General features: G+C 37.9%; 1 protein-coding gene across 2 annotated transcripts in view; it reads right to left on the bottom strand.

The window, feature by feature from the left end:
• Nucleotides 1-3,931: 3,931 nt before the first annotated feature.
• Nucleotides 3,932-22,525, bottom strand: part of SNX9 (sorting nexin 9) — a 58,831-nt gene continuing 40,237 nt past the window's right edge. For both annotated transcript variants that reach the window (XM_042016729.1, XM_042016728.1), the window contains exons 10-18: nt 20,181-20,311; nt 18,673-18,776; nt 16,879-16,982; nt 14,078-14,155; nt 8,871-8,947; nt 7,869-7,958; nt 6,247-6,361; nt 4,723-4,814; nt 3,932-4,078 (exon numbers count right to left, since the gene is read on the bottom strand). In XM_042016729.1, coding sequence (XP_041872663.1) covers nt 4,031-4,078; nt 4,723-4,814; nt 6,247-6,361; nt 7,869-7,958; nt 8,871-8,947; nt 14,078-14,155; nt 16,879-16,982; nt 18,673-18,776; nt 20,181-20,311 — 839 coding nt within the window. In that variant the 3' untranslated portion in view covers nt 3,932-4,030. The remainder of the gene's footprint in view (nt 4,079-4,722; nt 4,815-6,246; nt 6,362-7,868; nt 7,959-8,870; nt 8,948-14,077; nt 14,156-16,878; nt 16,983-18,672; nt 18,777-20,180; nt 20,312-22,525) is intronic.

The raw sequence follows: 22,525 nt of genomic DNA, 5'->3' as shown, positions 1-22,525 counted from the left end.
GAGTCTTGCTTCAGTCCTGACAGAAAAATGTGACATACAAAAATGTATTTTAACAGAATACAGCCACAGGTTAGAATAAGGGAAGAATAATATTTAGTAAAAATGAGAAAGCTGGCTTCAGATTGACAGGACCAGTTCAAAGAAATGAATAAATCCTATTGTAAAGCAAACAGTTTTTAACCCTGTAGATGAGAAGAACCTAGAGTTCAGAAAGTTCAGCAGGAAGGCAGTAAGTATAGTAGCTGGAATCTGAAGGAATGCAAAAAATTTAGGACAGTTTTAAAAAATCTGGCCAATTAGGAAAGATTTAAAAGGCCCAGAAGATGGAAAATAGGCAAACACATTCTTTATAGGACAAGGAAATTAAGCCAGTTTAAATTCAGTATCCCAAAGATACTTCAAAGATCTCAGAGTCACAACTCATGTACAAAGAGCCATGGGAGAAAAAAAAGAGGGAGAAAACAGCTAATCCAAGTTTGTGACTCAGATGTTCTTTAAAACAGTCTGGGTGTAACTGATATTGCCACGTGACAGAATGGGTGGACTGGTCACCAGCCAGTCAATATATTTCTAATTCTGTAAGGTTGTTTTTGTTAGGGGTTGTTTAGACAGGAAAAAGGGTTTGTTTCTGCTCAAGTAATTAATATGCTAATAATACCCCAGGTATTAGCATTAATTTTATCAGAAGAGTTACAGGAAAGTACATGGAAAAAACAACTGCCCAAAGACCCCCCCACTCCTTCCCAACTAACTGGCTTCTGCCTGGTGCATGCTTATGTCTTAGTGGAAAGCCATGAGAAAGGCAGAAGCAGCAGTAGCAGGACACTTGCCTAGCAAATACTTTTCTTGCTGCTGGACTGCATGCCCTGAGGCGGTGGAGGGAGTAATTTTGGCCAGTCCAGAGTGGCTGAGTGTCTGGTGTATGTCAAACTAAGCCACAGCACAAGAGATGCACCTCTTTCTTTGTGAGAGTTTTCTTTACAAGGCTGTTAGTCTGAATTCCTTCTAAGAGTCTGAACTAGACTATTTTTGGTAGCAGTAAAATTGATGTATTAATTAGGATTTACAGAATGAAGTGTATGTTATGTAGTACTTTCTCAATTATCTTGTCACAGCAAACAGGAATTACTCAGTAGTACAAAAATTTCTGTACTCATGTAAAGTTCTGACTCATTGAAGAACTCTTAATTGCAGTTGACAGTACACCTCCAAAACCATACCATGTAACAAAGTCTGCTGCTGCAGTCTAATCCCATGTTGGATTAATTGCAAGACATGCAGGTAGCATTCCTCTCTGTACAGCTACATTTTTATTTTTAAAAAAATGGACGTAGTTACAGTAACAGAATGAGCAATTAAAGTATAAAGTTAAACCAAACAGTGTGGACTGTTGGTGTCTTTTATGAAGTCACTGGGCTAGTGCCAGTGTTTGGCTCACCCTGGAAGGAAAACATAAGCCAGGAAACAGTAGTAAGGCTTTTTGATGCTGCAGACACTAATTATTCAGCTGTGACAAACAAAACACAGGAGAGCACTGCTCAAGTCTTACATTAACTTGCTCTTTCTGTTTTATGACCACATCTTCAGTATGCACGTTTTCTGTTGCCCCCGACTCATGCAATTAAACTACGCCACTATTCATGTCTAATTTAAAAAAACAAATATCAAAGACCATCCAGTTTCTATTCTGGGTCAACACCATGCTGACACACAGCCAGGAATACACAGTAGCACTGTGCTCTACTACTTATTTGCAGTCAGGAGGGTTCCATCAACCACGAGCTGGACTGACCTGAATAAAGAAAGCTTACAACATATGCGTAGCCTTTGCTGGTTTGCAGTCACTGGTACTATTATACCATCCAGTTGGGATGCCTGCTTTATGGAAGACACATGGAGGCTTTCTCATTCCTCAGCTGGCCCGTGTGTTAGCTGGTGAAAAGCTACAGGGAGGATTTGCCTCATACTGCATTCACCCTGTTAAAAACCAACATGATGATTTCAAAGAAAAAGATAAAATAGTCTGGTGGATATACATAAATATTTATTATCAATTTAACTTCATTTTACTAGAAGTCTTTAAACAGTTTTTCTTTTTTTCTTTTTTGCCAAAATGTTGCATCTGACACAGTTGCTACTGTCATAGCTTCCCTGCACTGGGAATGCAGAGCTTACACTTAAGATTCCAAAACAGTCTATTCAAGATAAAGAACTTTCAACTTTAGTGCATATGGAGCTATTTAAAGATTGGTAAAAAGAACCCCCTTCCCCCTCCCAAATGAAGAGTCCGTTACAAAGAGATTTCATTACCAAAAAGTGAATATACAAATGCTAGAAAAATGCTGGCTTGAAAAAGTGATTTCAGAATTTACTGTACACATTGTAACAATTTATTATATAAGCTGCTTCTACATGCAAGCAGATCTTACATTTGGTGTAAAACATTTATACACATTCTTTACAATTTGTACATATTTAAATGGCTGTATCAAACAACACTGCGCTATGGAATTTTGGAAGCAAACAACTAAAATTGGAAGGAGAAAAAGACAAGGTTTATAAAAGGTGAACAAAACTCATGACACTGAGAAGCATCTAGACTTAGGCTTAGTCTTGTTTGGTTTGGTTATTCAGGCAGACCCAGATTTTCCTTCTAGCACAGAAAAGTAAAACCAATGCAAAACAGAGTAAGGCAACTATTGAACTGGCAGACTGTACCCGTCACTTAGAATGGCTTATTGGTAAAATGCCTTTTTTAGTTGTTTTTTTTTTTTAACTAAAATATTTATTTTCTAGGCACATTTTAGCAAAACCTGCATTTTGGCTTTCCTGCTTGCCTGTGGCAAGAAGTGAATTACTGTAGTTGATGCCCATTGTGAACACAGTTGGTGGTGGCTTTTTTTGGTTTGATTCTGTGAAAAGCCAAGGCCTCAAATGGTATTCAGTAGTATGGAAGAGGATACTGAGTCACTTGATAAAAGATGATGATCAAAGAACAGAGTTTGTGTGATAATTAATGATGTTATTCAGTACTTTTGTCACCTTTTGGTTTGCGTTAAAAGGCAACAAAAAGTTAACCCGAACCAATAGCACACCATACTACTATACGAAGACCTGAGCTTAGCTGGAATTTGGGACTTTTAGTAGTTGGGGTTAGATATGGCAGTGTCCCCTCTACTGAAACACTGCAAACTGTCAGAGGGGAAGCTGGCCCTCTGCAGCACTGAGAAACACCAGTGCCTTATGGCATAACGTTGGGGGTGTCAAAGTGCTGGTATGGAAAACTGCTTTTCACACTTTCCTGAATGGCTCGTTCCTTGTTTGTACTTTGTCTTCTTACACAGTGCATAGTGAAAAAGCGAGCCTGACATAAGGTCTGAGGTGGTGCACCAGAAGAACAAGATGTAGTTAGAAGGAAAAAGAAGAGAGGGAAGAATGATTTATATTTACCAGAAGTCATACTGGGAGCAGGATGCCATGGCTGCATATGGGAGGCAAAACTTAAGAACAAAGCATTCATTCAGGAGATTATCAGGAACATGTGCCAGAAACATACACGAATATAATTCCTCCTGGTTACTGAATCGCTGGAGAGCTCAATTGAATATAATGAGTATTAAGTCATTTTCAAGTTTGTCTGCTGTCCCACTTAAAAAAAAAGCTACAAATCTGTAACTCTGATGTTGATCCAGAGTTTTTGGAAGAACATCTGATAGACAAGTCTTCATGAAGTCCATGGCAACATATCAGTTTGATAATTTTGATCCTTATAACTGACAGCATTAACTAGCCGTTTTTATTTAAATAATGATACAAATGGGAGAGCTTTCAAGATAGGAGAGTCTTATTGTACGATTTAGGCTGATAAAGTAAAATTTTAAATAATACTTTTTTTTACAACTGATTCTTGTTGGTTTGGGGGTTTTGGGGATTTTTTTTTTGGCAAAGGCTAACAAGTTTTTATTAGCATTGCCCCCACATCAAAAAAGCACTTTGGAGTTGTTCTTTATTGTTGAATACTCCTTATTCTCTACATCACAGGAAAGCGGCTGAGTGCCTGCCTCAGCTTCTGTGCAATCTGAAACAAAGAAACAGAAGAATATGTAGTCACTTTACACTGTGCAGAAATTATTGCAGGCTAAGAAATTAGGTGTTCCCTCGTGACAAAAAACTGCAGGCATTACTGCAGGGTTTGTGTACGCAGGACTCTCAAAACATTCCATTCTGAAGACTTCTCATATATACACATTCTGCCTTGTTAATTTGGTACTTTCACTGCTCCAGTTGTGTTGGAGAAAGCACTGTAGGCAGGGCTGTTATTCTGCCTATTTGTTTATCCAGCACTGCACTACACCAGAGAGCTACAGGAACAAAGCCAGATTTTCCAGGAAGCCCACCTCCCTGCTGAAGCAAGGCTGAAACATCAGAACAGAGCTCCTGTGCACTCCCCACAGTTCCCACGGAAGCCATGACCCCCCATGTGAACATGTACTGGGGGAGAGAGGATTGGTACAAGGAAACTGGTGATGCTGCAACCAGAAGGATATTATTTTAACTCATTCTTTCAGTTTTCAGTTTTTTTTACAATTCCTTTTACAATTTTTTGTACAACTCTTCAAATATCTGCTCTGTTGGAGCATGGATTAAGTCCTGTGAGTATTTCCTATAAAAGTAGCAGCACAATATGTGCCAAGCAAACAGTGCTGAAGCCCTGTCCCTTACCGTTTCATAGAACTGTGCCTGCTGCTCCAGATAGAGACGAATGACGCTGTTGTAGTCATAGATCCGGTTACTGTGGAAGTGATTCATCTCAGCTGCAATCAGATCCAGGAGACAAATTATTTAACAGAAGCATTTATAATTAGGAACAGTTTCACTCAGTTCAAGTTAGTTACTCTGCAGCAAGCTCAGTGTCCAGCCCTACCATCACAGTTACTGTTCTCATGCTTCCACAACCTGTTCTGACTGCAGCACTCAGGTTATAATGGAACTGTTTGTCAGATTGGTAGGGCATCAATTACACACCAATCCAGACACTTCCTGGACAAAGCCAGGTTCTTGTATTACAATACTCAGGTGCACAAGGATTTGATAAAAAATACAAGCAGGATTTTCTTCTACTGAGGTAACTGTTCCTTCCTGAAGATTTTCCAACAGAATTTTGGCTAGGACATTCAGATTTCCAAGGGTACGGATATCAAGTTGTAAGCAACAGCTGTAAATAATTAGCTCAAAAAAAAAAGGACAAAAAAAAGATACAACCAGTAGTGTCTGACCCATTCTTGACTGAGACTGTTTCAATAGACACCCGAGAAACAGCATTACTGAATCTGTAACATCTTACACCACTTTCTACATCTCTTGTCAGATCACAGCTTATGGCTGAAAGAAGAAGGTAAATATATTTTGAGATATCAATGGAGGGAGAAGAAATATTCTACATTGTAAAAGTCATCCTAGAGGTCTCTTCCACAATTACCACACATACAGCACAATCCTCTTGCGTCACTGTGATTAAGAAGAAGGAGGTGGGGAGTGTTCTTGGTTGTTTTTAAAATCAAGTTTGTGTGCTGCTCTGACTTCATCACATAATATATCGAGTACTCTTCACTTTAAATCATCCAAAAAAGATGCAACCCCCTCAGCAATGAGTAATCTCATTGAAGTCAGTAACAGGATGCACTTAATGACTTGATATCCTGCAGGACTGAGCCCTGACTCCTCATTCCCCAGTTTTTCTAGTGTGGTGTGCTGCACCTTATATTTACAACACCTCTAATCTAAAGAAGAAAAAGTTCATTCAAAGAACATCCAGGAAATAAAGATCTTATCCAAAAGAACAAGCATCTCAGATGGGAGATGGATTATGTCTGACTAAACGGAAAGTCAGAAAAACACTTTGGCTCATGATGACTTTCTTCTTGCACCAGGGTCCATACTTTCAATTCGAGACATTATCACTTCCAAATAAAAGAATCAGCCTGGGATAGTTGTTTTGGGGTTTTTAAACTGCATTTTCAAAACATGTGTCTTTCGCAATAGTGATGTGAGATTAAAAAGAAAAAGGGGAAGGCAAAATAACTGCAATTTAGAAAAATCTAAGCAGGTCACCAAAAAAGCCCCCACAAACAACCCATGACCAGGTTTTATTCCTGGTAGTAAAAGATTTTCTTTCAAATTATGCTACTTAACAGAAGTCCTTCCGAGGTCTACAACATTGCCATTTAACTCAAAATTTTGGTTTACCTTGTAGTGCATAAGCCATAGTACTGACACGTTTCACCATGTTCTGTTTGTCTTGTGGCGTTATTTTACTGGTTGCAACTAACTTGTCACTTTCCTTCACTCTTTCTATTGCTCCCTGTAGAAACCAAATGCAGAAAGATTAAAAGAGTAGTCAACTTAGAGGTCTTCATGGTAATCTGAAATGCCACTAGCTACATTTTGAGTTTGCATTCAATACACATATATACACAAAATGATTGATTCTGCCTTCTCACATTTTCATCCAAAGTTTGTTATTTCACTTTACTGCTTTCAAGGGTCCTTGAAAAAAGTGACTTCAAACACAGGCATGATCAGAGTCATCAGCAAACTGAGTTTGGTACAGGCTGTAATACACAAGGATATATACAAAAAGGACAAAAGGACCAAGTTTCAAATTACAGCTGACCAACATAAATCAACATGACCAGCATCCAAAAGCCTCAAACTATCAGATGCCTGTAGAACCTTATTTGCGCATTTTACAAGATGAGGCGACCTAAAACTATTTTTCAAGAGACTACAACTCATTGCAGTGTATAGCCATTGATTCAGAAAAATCCTTGTGTCACATGAATAACAAGCATAAAAAGATATGCGTCCCCTGCACAAGGTATTTGTGCCAAACAACATTCAAGAGAATCTATTTACATGTCTCTTGGCAGTAGGCTTATGTTTCAAGTTTTAAAAACATTTCTCCTCCTTTTATGGTATTTTCCCCCAATGATTCTGTGGGATGAGGGACTGTAAGTGTCCTGAAGAAAGAATACATAAATCTGACATGCTTTTATCTTCATTGCTCTCAGAAGTATGTTCTTATGTTCTTGTTCTATACACTTAACACTTCAAGTGATCAAAAAAACCCCAAACCCACATATTGGTGCACTTGTTTTAATTACTTCACAATATTTTTAATTTTATTTTTTAATTTACTTCACAATATTTCGTTTCCTGAAATACATTGCAGCAGACACATGAACATAAGGAAAACTCTATGACCAAAAAAAAAAAAAGGGTAGAATATCCAAAACTATACACCATGACTTTTGTATTACAGAGAACAAAGTGGTGGGGTTTTGTTGCTGGTGTTTTGTTTGTTTTTTCTTCCCCCCAGAAATGTTAGAGCTTAGATCTAGTCTCTGGTTTTTGATACTAAAGAAACTTCTAGGCAGTACATGATTATGTATCACATAACAGCAAACCAGCCATATAAGTGTACACAAGTTTTCCTTCAATACTTATATGGTTTTATTATGAACTACCATATAAGGCTCAAATATTACAAATTTACACTACTGCTATTCACCCCACTGGGACATGAGTCAACCTGAAGAAAATCATGAACCTTCTTCTGCTCTACTATAGCAGAAAGTCATGATATTCTCAAATCTCGAGAGAAATCCTAGCTTCCTTCCCCTCCCCTCCTTTCCCTTCCCCTCCCCTCTAAGTACTTCTTATTTTAAAAATCAACACACCAGTTTCACAGAAACTTTCAGTGTTTCAGCAGCAAGGGCCAGGCTGCTGCACAAAGGCAGGGTACCATACCACCACTTTTGCTGCTGTCTCTACTGCCCAGCCCTTAAAAGGAAAGGCTCTTCACATACCTTATGAGCTGCTATGATGTCAGGGAAGCAACCAAGAAATCCCTTATATTCATGATTTGTTTCCATCAAAAAGTGAAGATCTTTCTTTGGCTAATAAACAAAGCATAAGCATTAGTAGAAGTATCTGTGGCATATTTACATCACAGAAAAGAAATTATGTTGCCAAGAAAGGGCGAAGGGGAGAAAAGGGAAGGAATCAATAGAAAAAATCCGAACCAAAATATTAATTGTTTATGCAAGTCTTGAAAGGGTTTTTTTTTAAAATATAAGCTTTTTAGAGCAAGGCACTGAGCGTCATTGAGCAGATGCTTCTGTTCTTTGTTTCACTCAACACTAGCTCACCAAGTGAGAGGTTTAACTGCCTTGAGTTTTCACCCAGGAAGACTTACCAGTACAACCTGTTTACATATACAAATATGTACATGCACAGGAGCATCTTCTTAGTTGTCAGTTTGGAAAGGTGTTTGAAGAACTTTCAGACTAACCCTTGAGATAAAGAGGATCTGCATTTTGGAGACTTTAGGCTTAACACGCTAAACATTGATTTATGTCTGCATGTCAAGGCAACGGAACAGGTTCAATACACGGGTATTCCCCCATATGGAGCAACAGCAAAATCTGGATCCTGTAGACATTTGGGGAATGCAGAGGGAAGGCAAAAACTCTATCCTTAATTAAATATCATTCTTTTGTGTCAGTAATGAAGACAGTTCACAGACACCAGAAAATAAACACACTAAAAGAGGAAATGATCATTTTAGTATTTTAGAAAACAGAGTATGGGCTTTCTGACCCACAGAAATACCCTCTCAACACATTCCCCCTGAGCTGACATAGAGTAGAAAAGGAAATGAAAGTGTATTTAAAAGTGTTAATAGCAATTTTATTTAACTGCTCTACAGCACTAGCAGTTGTGTTTGAATACAAGAGGAAAAGTCAGAAGTAATCCAAACAGGTGATATGTTTGTACACACTATGCCACTGCATTTGTAATACTCCTACCTGATCTGCTACAAGACTGGCAATTTCTTCATAAGTTTTCCCAGCTTCTGTAATTGCTCCATTTAGATCAGATTCTCCTAAAAGTAAACATCAGTGTTCAAATTAAAATAAGTCAATTGCAACAAGAAACTTGCCTTAATTCAAGGCAAATTTATAAAATAACCTATTTACAATAATAAATATCTACCCATACTTTTATAGCCAGGAGAAATAAAGAATTTTAAAAAACCATTAAAGGAGGAAAACTGAAGACCTTGTAGGAAATAAACGTTCTTCTACAGTACTAGCACTATTTGCTTCCACATTTCATAACATTATGCAGTTTAAATACACAGATACTCCCCCATATGGGGCAACAGGAAGTCTACCAGCATCGAAAGGAAGGAAGAATGAGGAGGATGACAAAAGATACTGACAAAGCTGATGTGTTGCTAGCCCTGAGCTCTCCAACAGTCCTGGACCATAACTGTTCAAAGCTCAGAGAAGCAAAAGGAGGCTCAAGTAAGTTTTCCCTTGACAACAAGACTTCTGATCCTTTAGGGAACTCTTAGATAATATTTTCAAGCTCTGTAAAAATCACTGGTTTTCAGAGTGAGTTTCTAACTTTCATCCTGATATGAAACAGATCAAAGGACCCTACAACCTACTTAACAATACAGACATCATCATAAATCCTAAGCTAGACAACACCACAAGCACTCATAACACTGTATTACTAACAGGACAGGCTACGTGGGACAAAGATGGAAACAAGCCTTACATTCTTGTATGTTTCATGCCACTTCACCTTCCCATCCATGTTAGCTTGTCCAAAGCATGTAGTCAACAGTACAGAAAGCATATTGAGGTAGAGAGTAGAAAGGCGAAGGTATTGTTTGCAGGTATCAAACTTTAGTTTAAGAAAAAAAATATTTTTCTTATGCTTTCAGACATGTCTTGATATTAGGCAGTGGTTAGTCTTTTATGAACTTTTTGATTTTATTCTATAGATATTAATCAGTGACTTAATTGAAAATTACCATCGATTTAATTAATGATTAATCTGAACATTAAAGTATCTTGGTTTACTACAACATATGGTCTAATCTACGTTAGAGATTACATAGGATTCCTTCATTTTAGCATGTCCTAAAGGAAACAAGGTAATGACTGAATGTTGGTTCAGTTCTATCCACAGATTCCTACTTTCCATTTGACTGGTTTCATAAAGTCAAAAGGCTGTGAGGCAAAGTGACATATCCTAAGAACTAAAAAGTCCAGCAACACAAACACTGCTAAACAAACTATTATTTTTTCTCCTATTTGGGCCTATTAGGATAAATAAAAACAAAAATCAACACAAATTCCCATTGTGAGACGCAAGAGGTACACAATTCATGAGACATCGCCACCTTTTTGTAAAACAATTTTAAAAATTGAAGGGTGATCAATTTTATTATTTCAGGGAGGCTTAAGTATTTTCAGTATTTCAGAATTCCTTTGTTTGTTCAGAAGGAACCTTGAAGTAACTGCTGCTTAGGCAACTGACTCATAGATTTTGGGATAAAACATGGCGTGGCTTCAGAGTCAGAAGCCAGGTTGGTCTAGATGTTGCTGTTCATTTTGTAACGCCATAAAAGACAGTAACTTTCCCTATCTGAACAAAGAGGAAGAGTATGTATATTTAAGTTGAATGACAAAATTGTTCCCTTCTGAGCAGAGCTCATTCAAGGAACTTCCACAGGTCAGAGCTTCAAAGGATCTAGACAAACATTTCCAACACCAATCATCTTTCATTCTGAGCATTCTCAGCTTCTGAACCAATGCAAAGCTGGGAACTGCCTTCTTAAATCAGTCTGTGAGAGGTGAATTGGGTCCCAGTGCAAGGATACACCAGGATGTCAGGGGTTCTTTAATCAATGGAACAGCAGAAAGCACCAAACGTTGCTAAAATTTTAACAAAATTATGTTAGTGTTCAACACATATATCCCCAGAAGAAACAGAGGGAGCCTAAAAGCATTGACTGAAGGTAGTTATAAAAAGAGAAGTTAAAATGGCCAGTAATATCCTACAGATATTTCAGCCCAACCACGAGGAGAAACAGGTATTTTCATTGGTTTACAGGCTACATACTGTCATAAGGAGATGAAGGAAGATGTAAAACTATGAGGAGACTTTTGGAGATGTTTAATAGAGCCTCTCTTAGCAGTTCAACTGTTTGGTAAATGCCAGTGATAATCATTTCGGAAGGAATACACCACACCACACATATTGAGAGCTAATACTCCAAGGCATGATTGGGGCAGAAGAATTTTTTTTTTGTCAAGAAGTGCTTTTGTTTTCTTCTCTTTCAAAGTATGTTTCAATATAAGAAAAGTTTCAGTAAGAAAAGTTACAAAGTTTGATGTACTAGCAGCAAATACTTGCAGCAAAACTTTTCTTGATAAGTACGCCTCAAACCAATACGTTCAGCACACAAGCAGCTTGTAAAACAGGATTTGCCTGTTGCTAGCTGCTAGGATAGTGAAACTTGCATGGAACTGCCTAACAGGATTCCTGAGGGGTGATGTAGGATTAGGAGATCTTACTAGGTTGAATGGCATACCAGTCATTCACACTTTCTTAATATAGGAGAAAGACTCCTCCAGATTTGGTACCGCAAAAGAGAAGCCATACTATTTAAGGCTGTGTAAACCTTAGAGTATCCTATGATACAGTAGCAAAGGCAACACATTGCCAGGCTGCAGGATACTTCCAGGCATGTTCTGGTACTGTCCAATATGCATATTTTGGATCAGGATCATGCTCGCAAAGTGCGCATTCTTAGGATCAACTGGACAGTACATAGGCCCATAGCCAAGTTAAATCTTAAATCAGAACATCAGTGTGTCCTTAACAGTTTTAAAGGTACCCTTGCCTCTGCAAATACTGGAGACAGATTCCTAACACACACTGGGGCTGGCAACTAATTGATAAGGCTCATTCTGTAGCATGAGAAAAAGAGCTGGAGTGAGTCAGATTAAGAAGTGCATCTTGTCTGGTGCAATCTTAAATATTTTAGGCTAGAAATTAGAAGAGAAGGCAGTAGACATCACCACACATCTTGCTTTGCAGAGCAAGCAGGCATCACTGATTAAAGTGGTACGGGCAGCAGACACATTCCATCCTAACTATGCAAATGAACCAACTAACAGTATATGCAGTATGTCAGAAGTCAGCTACCAGTAGCTAAAAATGTTTCTTTCATCAAATCAGTCATTGCAATCTTCAGTGGCCTATATGCTTAAACTTCCAGAACTCTAGTATTATAAAAAATCCAAAAAACCAACCCAACCAAAACAAAAAACCAAAAAAAACAAGGATGAAGATATTCAGCTCCCAATAGAAACTGAACTTGAGTGTCTTTAAGCATGGCTGAATGAGCCATTCCTCTTTACTGATAGTCCAGAAAAATCATACATCATACTCAGCCTAGCTACTACTTCTTCATTGGAAGCAATGTGTCCTCTTTTAAATACTGAGATAGGAAAGCTGCACCCTCTCAGTTTAAATTCAGGTGCTTGCATTTCTTGCAGAGAATCTGCTTAATCCATAGACCCGCACCTGATGGAATGATCAAGTGAATCCATACAAGAGCAGCAGGCAGGACAGAGTGAGAGCAGCAGTGATGAAGCCATTTAAAGCCACATGTGCATTTTACTTGCTCTCTCTTCCTGGGAACTCAAATTAAAAAGCAAAGAATCCCATGTATTATTAATTTGGAAATAATACAAGGGTACAAATTATTGAAAAGAGCAAAATACATGGAATCAGGGCAAAGGCATCTGTAGGAAGGGCACTTTCCTCAACAAGATACAGGTGCAACCAGGTATGACTGGGCAAACAGCAAAGAGAGACATGCTTGCCTTGTTCCCAAATTATCATGAGATCTATTTTTTCATACCATTCAAAGATGCTGGAAATCAAATCAAAGCTTTCCTTTCTAAGGCTGATTTGCAATTTTGTATCCTAGCTTTATGACATTGTTTTCCCTTTACGTTGACACAAGAATGTGCTAGAGGCCAGGCAATCTTCAGTCCTTTCTCAAGACTTCTTACTACAGATTTTATCCAGCCAGGATTTACAGTTTTCTAGCCCATGCTAAGAATACATAACCATGCAAATCCCCTACTTCATTCTCACATCCAAGAGTGACTTTTTAGGCAGTATGCTATGCTCAGTTCTAACTAAGCAGTCATCCTGTTGAGGTACAGGACACAAATGAGAACAAACTATGAGAACAATGCCTATTTCCAATGCTTCCAGCAGCAGAAAATCTGCATTTCAGAAGGTTGCATTTTATACATTGTTTATGGGGCAAAATGTTTTAAGATTATAAAGCAAGTGATAAATGAGTAATCAGAGTAAGCACTGGTCAACAAAGATTTCAGGAAGCTTCTATGCTATAACATTTAAGGTTTTAGAACACAGTAATTTTGCTTAGAAAGAAAAAAACCAAAACCTCAAACACCTTTGAAAGGAGAATCCCAGAGAAAACTGACTCAACAGGCTCCCTCTGTATATGAGGACATATTTTCCAGTTGTCTGGAAAACATCAACAGAGCTTAACATATCAAAGAATTTTAAATTTGGTCTAAAGACTACACCTTAGGAAAACTTTGAGCAATTGATGCCCTCATTTTCCCTCCCACAACTTTCATACTCAACATGACAGGCTCTCTTTTAGGGCTCTTGAAGGAGAAGCAAAGGTGAAGGACAAGAAAACGCTACAGTAGCCAACCCTCCAGCCCGCATAACGGATTACAAAACATTGTAGTAAGTTTTCCATCCTCATGCGGAGTTGTTGTATCATGAAGTCACACAATAGTTCTGTGACAGCTATTTTCAAGGCTGCATTTTCTCTCCTTTCCCTTTGATATCACAAAAATCCTACAGCATGTTTGGTCAGTTAGGTCAGTGACCAGATTATATATTAAGAGATCAAACTAAACTCTTCCACTACCACTAACCCACCACAAGATTATACAGCTAGAGAAAACAAGATTGCAGACTAGAACATAAAAACCCCATAACATACACAGAAGAAAGGTTTCAGTGTTTTTTCCAGAACCCTGTTTGACATCTAAACCTCAAAGAGGAAAGCATTAAGATCTTCAGAAAAAAAATGTAGCATGATGTAATTAAAATACCTCTTTTTAAACGAAGTACAAATGAGCTATAGATGTACCTTGGTATCCACTTGTGCTGAAGACCAGTGCCAGGCTCTGCAATGCTTTTCCTATCTTCTGGTACTCCTTCGGTAGTGCTGAAGGTGGGAAAAGGATGAGGAAAAGAGGGGAAACAAAAGCAAAAAACCAACAAGGGTAAGTGAGACTAAATCTGCAGCATTTCCAAAAGTTGACAGAAGCAGATATCAAGAACAACTAGGTTTTACATTTTCTCTAGTGACACATTTACATATTCTTTACCCCCCTCCCCTACTACACATGTTCCAAAACTGGATAAAGCATTTACAATCTGGATCCTTGAAAGGTACAAACAGTTGGGGAAACACTGTGTGAATGCTATTTTTAAAAAATGCAATCTCATTGCATTTCTAGCTCAGTCCTCCTATGCATACAGTGAGGTTTTTTTCCCCTCCCCCTCATGGGGGAAGGAAGAGGGGGAAGTGCTGCAGTGTGATATGGAGAATAGGTCTCATTAATATTTTAAGAGAGGAGATTATTATACAGACCCATAATACCTAAACTCTCCTCAAATAATGAATTTTATATTTAAAGGCACTAGAAACCAAGATTATCTAGGGATAAAAATGATGCAAGTATCTGAATAATAAAATTTTTTTAAATAAGCTATTTATTGAACATGGATGCATAAATTTCTCGATCACAATTAAATCAATCAGCTGTGATTTATGAGTGCATTCATTATTAACAATTTGAACAGCACCACTCCAGAGGCCTAAAAAGCCATCTGAAAAGCAAAAGCAATTTTTTATATGCTGCTTATGCTAGCAGAAAAAAACCCAAGTAGATGTAGGTTTTGTTATCAAATATTTGTATTCAGAGGGTACACTGTCCAGGCAAATACAAGGCTTCTACCTGCTCTAGCATACCCACACAACCTGATTTTTACAGAAGAACCCCATTGTATGATATAAAAACCACCGCAAAACCCCAAACCCAACCCCCTCCCCCCCACTGCCTTATTTTATTGATTATCTTTGATCAAGCTCTTCTTCAGAAGTTAGACTATTTATGATAATCGGTATGTCTTACACAACGTACCATTTAGAGTACTAGAGTTCTGTTATTGGTCATTACACTGAAACTGAATCCCCAGTGGAAACTTTAGTGAAGAATCTCTGGTTTCTTTTCACATGTATTTAAGAAGTTTCCACTATCAGTCATTTTAAATATCACTGAATGGAAGGCATGTAACTATTGCTCAGGAAGTGCCAAAAATACTTTCAATTAAGAGTCAAGACTAGAGCTGACAGGGAACTTAAAACCTAAGAGACTACTAAAATTCTTCAGTTTTGCATGTTCCAGTTTACCAGTCTCCTTTTTTGTATTCAGTATGAATGTCTGGAAAACAGAAAGTTAAAATTTCTGACACAATCACAACTATATTTCTGCATCTATGCAAAGGTAAGTAAATAATAGTTGTAAGTATTAGAAGAGTCATTCAGTATCTAAAGCACTAGTGTTGTAAGTTTAGGAGAACTTACAGAAACTTTAGCGGTTCAAAATATACAGAATTTCTACTGTAAACACAAGTCACAGCCAGCCCTTGGTTTGATCATTGCGTCTGTAACTGCAAAGCAATGCTGTTTTTCTAGTCTCATCTGAAGAACCTTATTCCTTCCTCTGCTCTCCATTTTCCCCTCAGTATAACTTGCTAGTGAAGCAAGATCTGTACCATGTTAGACTAACATGGTAACACATGACTGTGTCATGTGTTAGACTATTTTTGACCAGCAGGAAGGTCAGTGGTGTGTAGAAGGAAAGTCTTTTATTCAAAATGGGAAAACGTAAATAATTTAAAGTTAACATCCTATAGATACTAAGGTCTAATGTAATCACTTCCATGAGAGATGAAGCTGCTACACTTCCCATTCTCTCTGGTCAGCCCCAAACACTCAACTGTAGTGTTAGATTAGCAAGAGGCAGAAACATAACTCAGGAGATATACTTCAAGTTCTGGGGGCAATGTTTTGGGGTTTTTTTGTGGGAGTTAAACGGAGAGTAAAAAAAATCAAGGAGATTTGAGGAGATTTATGTGATAGGTCTTTGGTTGCCAGACACTACAGCCTGCCCTGAAGTATTTCTTATTATGATCCTCAGCTGTAGTACCTGCTTCCTTTCAATAGCTGCCTTGTGGTGGCCACAAACACTGAACACTGCTGTGGACTAGGAAATTAGAGCCCAGGCAGAGTCATAGGGACTTGGTGTGAAGTTCTGCAACCCTAAATATCTGTGGGAAGGAAGAGACAAGATAGGAAAAAAAAGAATTGGGCTAAAGATTAAGTTAGAATCAAGTTGGTTTTTCTTTTCTTTTTCTCTTAAACTCATTTCTTCTTTATATCACTCCTCCTAGCATGCAAGGATCCTAAATAAGGGGTTGATAAGATGCAATTATTTGATTTCATCAAATAAACAGGTCTATTTTGCCCATGTCACTTAAATTTAAATAAATGGCCAATATATGAGAACAGGTCCAACAAGGGCTTTAGCTGCTTTACTAGAATTATTTAAGTATTTTTAAACCTATGGGCAGGGACCAGATATTTCTGTTATGAGATAAAGAAAAAAAAACCCAAACAACCCAACAAAAAGCCCCACATCAAACATACCAACAAAAAACTTGCACAATTTATACTCTCAGACTGCAAATAGCCAGGATGCTGTACAATTCCCATGATAATTCAGGATTTTCTTTAGTTTTAAGATGTGCCTTGAATTACACACATTACAAAAGAGAGAAAAGAACCACAGAAATGGCTGCTGAGTTCAGAAGGACACTTACGCCCTGTACACCTCTTCCAGTGCTCTTGTCCCACTGTCAGCAGCTCTTTAACTCCATCATCCATTGCTTTGGTGAACCTACCCACTGCATCACATTTCTGTTCTCTGTGGCATTTTGAAAAAGCAAAAACAAAAAGCAGTTTAATAGATGCATTATGCTAACTTTAAACACAATACTGAAATGTCTAGTAATGTCAACTAGGTCTTAAAAATATCAGAGATATAAATCAATTCCTTGAAATTTCTACCATTTCACTAAGTTCAGAATTCCCCTCTTTAGATACTGGCTCAGTTTTGGAGACAAAACTTCAGGAGGAAACACTCCGGAGTGAGCGTCTCCTCTGAAGGGAAAAGGGCCTCCTCTTTTCCTCCACCAATAAGACAAGTGGGTCACAGCAAGTGAAAGTGGAAAAAAACTAACTGCTTATTAATACACAAAGAAAACAGGGTAGAACAAGATAAAAAAAACCTCAAAATACAACGAATTCCCAGAGAGGGAACAGACACCCGGGCTCGGACCAGCCAGGGCCACACCCACAGGCTCCCCAGACTGGCAAGGAGGGAAGGGAGGCAGTGAGGCAAGGGAGAGGGAAGGGAAAAAGAGCAAGAGAAACCAACAGAACCTTTTTCCAGCTATCCAGAACACAAAAGAAACCCAAAGATCAGCACAGCGCTCCCGGCGCGCTCCCTCCCGAGCCCCAGAGCCCCCCGAGCCGTTGGGCTCCGCCGTTAAACGGCCCCGCACCCTGTGGGTCCTGCGGCCCCGGGTCCATCTCAAAGGCACAGCGTCCTTGGGCATTGAGCGGACGGTTAAGGAATAAAGCGGCTTCATAACATCACCCCAGGACAGATACAGGCATTATTTAGTGACTTAAAATGTGCATGTTTTTGTGCTGGTACAGAACTGCTACCACACAGCTATTTTATCCACTTAATATGCACTGCATCACATGCATAAAGCCTGTGCTGGGATATTTCTAGGTGTAGATACACTACTGCTTTGCTACTAAAAACACTTCTATCCAGTTTATCCACACACACACACACAACTTTATCCAGGTTTCTGTGTTCTACAACAGCAAGAAAAGCATGTCATGCATACTACAGGTCTTCTAAGAAAAATTATTAATCCTAAAGAGTGAAATAAAGGCTGCATAGTAAATCCAGTCTTTAACTCTGTGAAACCCAAAGGTTTATCACCTACAGGGTATACATTAAAAAGTGCATGTATATGTAATATACACATATATAAAAGAAATATATCCATTTGCACTTCCAGAATGAAGTTTGATAATTTAAGTCACTTTCCATTTTTAATAGCTTTCCATGGATTACAGATATTCAAATCATACTATGTGCGCATTACATACAACTGTTTTACAGAAACACTGTTTTGCTTATTGGTCCATCTACAATTATCCTAAGCTACTTCGTAAGTCTAGCATGTTTTCGAACTGTTGAAAGATTAAAGATCAAAATACACTTCCACAGCAATATAAAATGTAATTCCATAGGATCTGACAGTACTTTATCCCATCAACTAGTTTTGCATAAATTGTTTTAGGATCAGTATTCAGCCACTGAGGTAAAAAAAGACATCACATAGAGTTCCACCAAGTTTTGGAGAGGTTGATATGAAAATCTCATTATTTAAACAATTTTTCAGCTCTATCTTGATGAATACCTCTTCAAATCTATAAATATATGTGCACACTTAGTATTTGAGTTTTGGATTATCTCAGCATCTGTTGTATACCCAGATGCATAATGCCCATACAAAATGAAATCACCTTACATTTCTACCATGTCCAAGTCAGGAGCTTCTGGTTCCATTGTAGAAAAGATCATGACTCCTACAGTTTCATCTTTTTCTGCCTTCCGCTTTCCAGTTTTCCACTCCTTAAGAAAAAAAAGAAAAGAGAGAGAGACAAAGTTTGACCACCACTCATCCTTCTTTAAGGGAATGTACTTAAGGAGTGAATGAAATGTTTAGGAGAACTGTTAACCAACAGACCACCCCTGAATTAAAACCTTTCATTAAGAAATGAAAGCTTCAGAGGCGCCAAGGCTTTTTGCAGTTTCCCAAAGTTCTCCCCCTCCTCCTTTGTGTACTTTGTTATCTAAATTCTGGGTCAACAGACCTTTTTTATGTATTACTGAAATACAGTGTAAGAGCAATGATATTCAGCTGTCTCTGCACATGGGATAAGTCTGATATCAGAAGCTGCTCAAGAAAATCATGAAACTATTATGCAATTATTATACTAAGTTCTTAGTGGTTAAAAATTCCCTTTGTATTGCAACATCTGTTCTGTTTATATGTCTATAAATTAGAAACTAAGAACAGCTGACTAGCTGGCAGAATTATACAACTCCCCACTAGCCATCAAACCAGCATTGCACCGGGACTACTACTTACTATGTTATTAAGCCTCTACTTACAGGGTCACAGAATAATTCTGGTTAGAAGTACCTCAGGAGGTTTGTAGTCCAACGTCTGACTCAAAACTGGTCAGCTGTGACCTTAGTCACAGGGGACTTTAACCTTGGAGATTTTTAAGACCAGACTGGATAATTTACTTTTTCTGCTAAGTCTTTGTGTATTTAGAAGTATGATTATATTGAGGAGAAAGCAGCAGAGTTTTTATTTCCTCATTAGTAACAGAGCTGGAGCTCAATCATGAAGAAACCATTATTTACTGAAGGTTTTCTGACTTTATTTATCATTTACTTAAGATATTAAAATATCTTTTAAAAAAGCATAATAAAGTGTGTATGAGGGGAATAAAAAATGGCTGGTTATATCAGGCAAGATTGCAACCCATTTCAGTAAAAAACTGTGGTTTTGAGGGATGGGGATGGGGGCAGAGGGTTGTTTTTAAATATAATACAGGATCAGACACAACCTAGATCTGCTATGAGGTAGTTTTTGTTAGCAGAGCAGCACCACTCAGAGGATCACAGTGATTAGTAAATCCAGCAGAGACAGAGCAGGGCAACAGCCAAAGGAGTTTTACATATGTTCCTATTCTGCTGGAGGACAAAACCCATCCCTTAAGAGACTGGCAACAAAGCTACTTCGAAGAGCACAACTCTGTTAGAATAGTGTGTAGCATTTCACATGAGCAATTTCATGCCTTCTTTGACCAATCAGCTGAGTTAGGAACCCCAGCAGTTTCCAGCCTGTCACTACTGCCCGCAGTGGGGCGGCTACAGACCTGAACTCTTGGTTAGAAGGGGAGCTGTTGGGAGACAGCAATTCCTCAGTCCCAGTCTGTGTGTGAACTTTATTTCATTTCCTACCTTCTCATCTCGGAAATTGAGAAATTGCTGGAAAACTTCACTTTCTGAGATGACAGGATGGCGACACATTCTTGTCATCCAAGCTTGCAGCCTCTCCATGCGCATTTTGATAAATTCTTCTTCAAAGCGCCCTGTTACACATTGAACAATAATTATTACACTTACAGGCTAGCACCTTCAAATTTGTTTATGTTCATTTCTTTTTTTATTGATTGAAACAATTGAAACAACCTGTAATTCTCTTGGTGAGGTATTAACAATTTAATGACTTAGAACTCACAAGAATCACAGAATCCTGAGTTGGAATGGTCTCACAAGGATCATCGAGTCCAATTCGTAAAATAAATGGCCCATTATGCTAACAAATCAAAAGAACCTTAAATTATATTATATGATTACTGATCAAGAGTTCTCCTCCTTTTTAAGATAGCCAAGAAATATTAAAAAAACCTAACACCCACCCACAATTCAAACACGTTTTTAAAAAAATTAATAAACTTCTGGATGGAAAAATTAGGTATTCAGATGACCCAAGAAAAAAGTCAGGCACTGGCTTGGAATGCAGGTATTTTTCTGATACAGTCTAGTAAAATCTTGGTCAATAGGAGGTTCAAAAACATTGAAGAAAAAGGAAGTACAGTCCAAGTTGCCATGTACAAGCCAACAAGGCACTGAAATTAAACTGCTCAAAACATTGAAATTGCATGGCTCAGAAACATTTGAAATTAGTCAAATAAAAACCACAGATTTAAAAAGCAGTGCCTTCTTTAAATATATTTCCATATACGTAAACTGGGAAAAAAAAAATCAAAAAATGTCAATAATTCATACCCATAAACTGGTTAGAACATACACATACGTGTAAGACTGTAACTGATTTTTTTGGTATTTGAGATATTTTTAACACAAACTAAATAAGTAACCCTTTTTTCTTAAACCAGAAATGCATCATCACTGTGTATTCATTAAGAACCTTTTCTTTTTAGTACAAACTGTCTTCTTGATAGAATCTTTTCTAATTTTAAAAAAAGCATCACATCAGACTTCTAAAGCATACAGGGAACGGGATTTGAAAGGAAAGAGAGGTTCCTCCAGCACCCAACTCTTCTAATTTCCATAGCAGCGCAGATAACAAGCTTTGAACACGTGTACTCTTTCAATATAATTCTACTGTATAGTTACTATGGCAGCGGATCTACAAGGTTGGGGTTTTTGTGGTTTGGGTTTTGGGGTTTTTTTGGTTTTTTTTCAAATATGGAAACCAGCAAGACTAGCAGGTAAATAACAGAATTAATGAAAAATGAACTTTGTGTATAGGTATTTTTCCTGTAAATTAGCAAAAAAAAAAAAAAAGTCAAACACTACTTATATATATTATACTTATATATATTTTATATATATATATTATACTTATATATATACTTATATATATTATATATATTATCCTTTGCATCACTTTTAATCTATACAGAAATCTCCACAGCATTCCTCCAAGGAGTGCAAAACAACAGAAGAGCAGCAGTTGCAAGTTACATGCTGGTCATTAAGCATGTCATCGCCAGTATATCATCAAAACCAGCATCCTGACAAAGTCAGTCTGGAGTCCTGTTTTGTCAAGAGCAAGTGACAGAAATGCTTTTGTAGACAATCTTCAGAAAGAAGCCTCCTAAACACAATGAAAGATAAGTATCCTTTTCCCAGTTTCCTCATAATGCTTCAGAAAGAGACATGCTTTTTATTATTATTTTTTGGCATGAGGCAAGGTATTCTCTCCCACAGATGCCAGAAGACAGAAATTCACAGGCAATGGATTTTGCCAAGATGCAATGCCAGACTCTTGAGTTTTTTAAGATACAGTTGCAATGAAATCTAGAGACCCCATCAGGTCTTCTGGTTTCCTTTTACATGTTTAAATAAAAATGCACATGTTTAAATAAAAATGCTGGTCAATTCTAAACACGAGGCTAAGGGGAAGAAGTCACTTCCTCACTTTTCAGTTTCCTCGGCATTTATCCCAGCAACTTCATCAATGCTCAGCTTTCTTCAAATGCAGCAGAGCTGCTGCATTTTGAGTGATGCCCACAGCCACATGGTTGGCAACATGCCAGTGCTCGTATGTTTGGTTTTGGCTGTTTATCCTAAAGGCTGTATAAAAATCTTACCAGAAAACATACAAGTGGAAATGGACTAAAGTAATGCATTTTACTCCTATACAGGTGTCCATTCTTTTCTTCACATACACTCTAGCACATACTTGTAGAAAGGAAGCCAGAGACTACTGAAAATGCATAGGCACTGTCATATTCTATTGCAAAGACTAACGTATGTGCATTTAAAGGATCCAA

The sequence above is a fragment of the Corvus kubaryi genome, unplaced genomic scaffold, assembly GCF_017639235.1.
Source record: "Corvus kubaryi isolate FWS band 111438036 unplaced genomic scaffold, C.kubaryi_AGA036_p1.0 split3-73, whole genome shotgun sequence".
NCBI classification, from domain to species: Eukaryota; Metazoa; Chordata; class Aves; order Passeriformes; family Corvidae; genus Corvus; species Corvus kubaryi.
The sequence above is the reverse complement of the archived record's forward strand: the minus strand, read 5'-3'. Positions and strand labels throughout refer to the sequence as shown.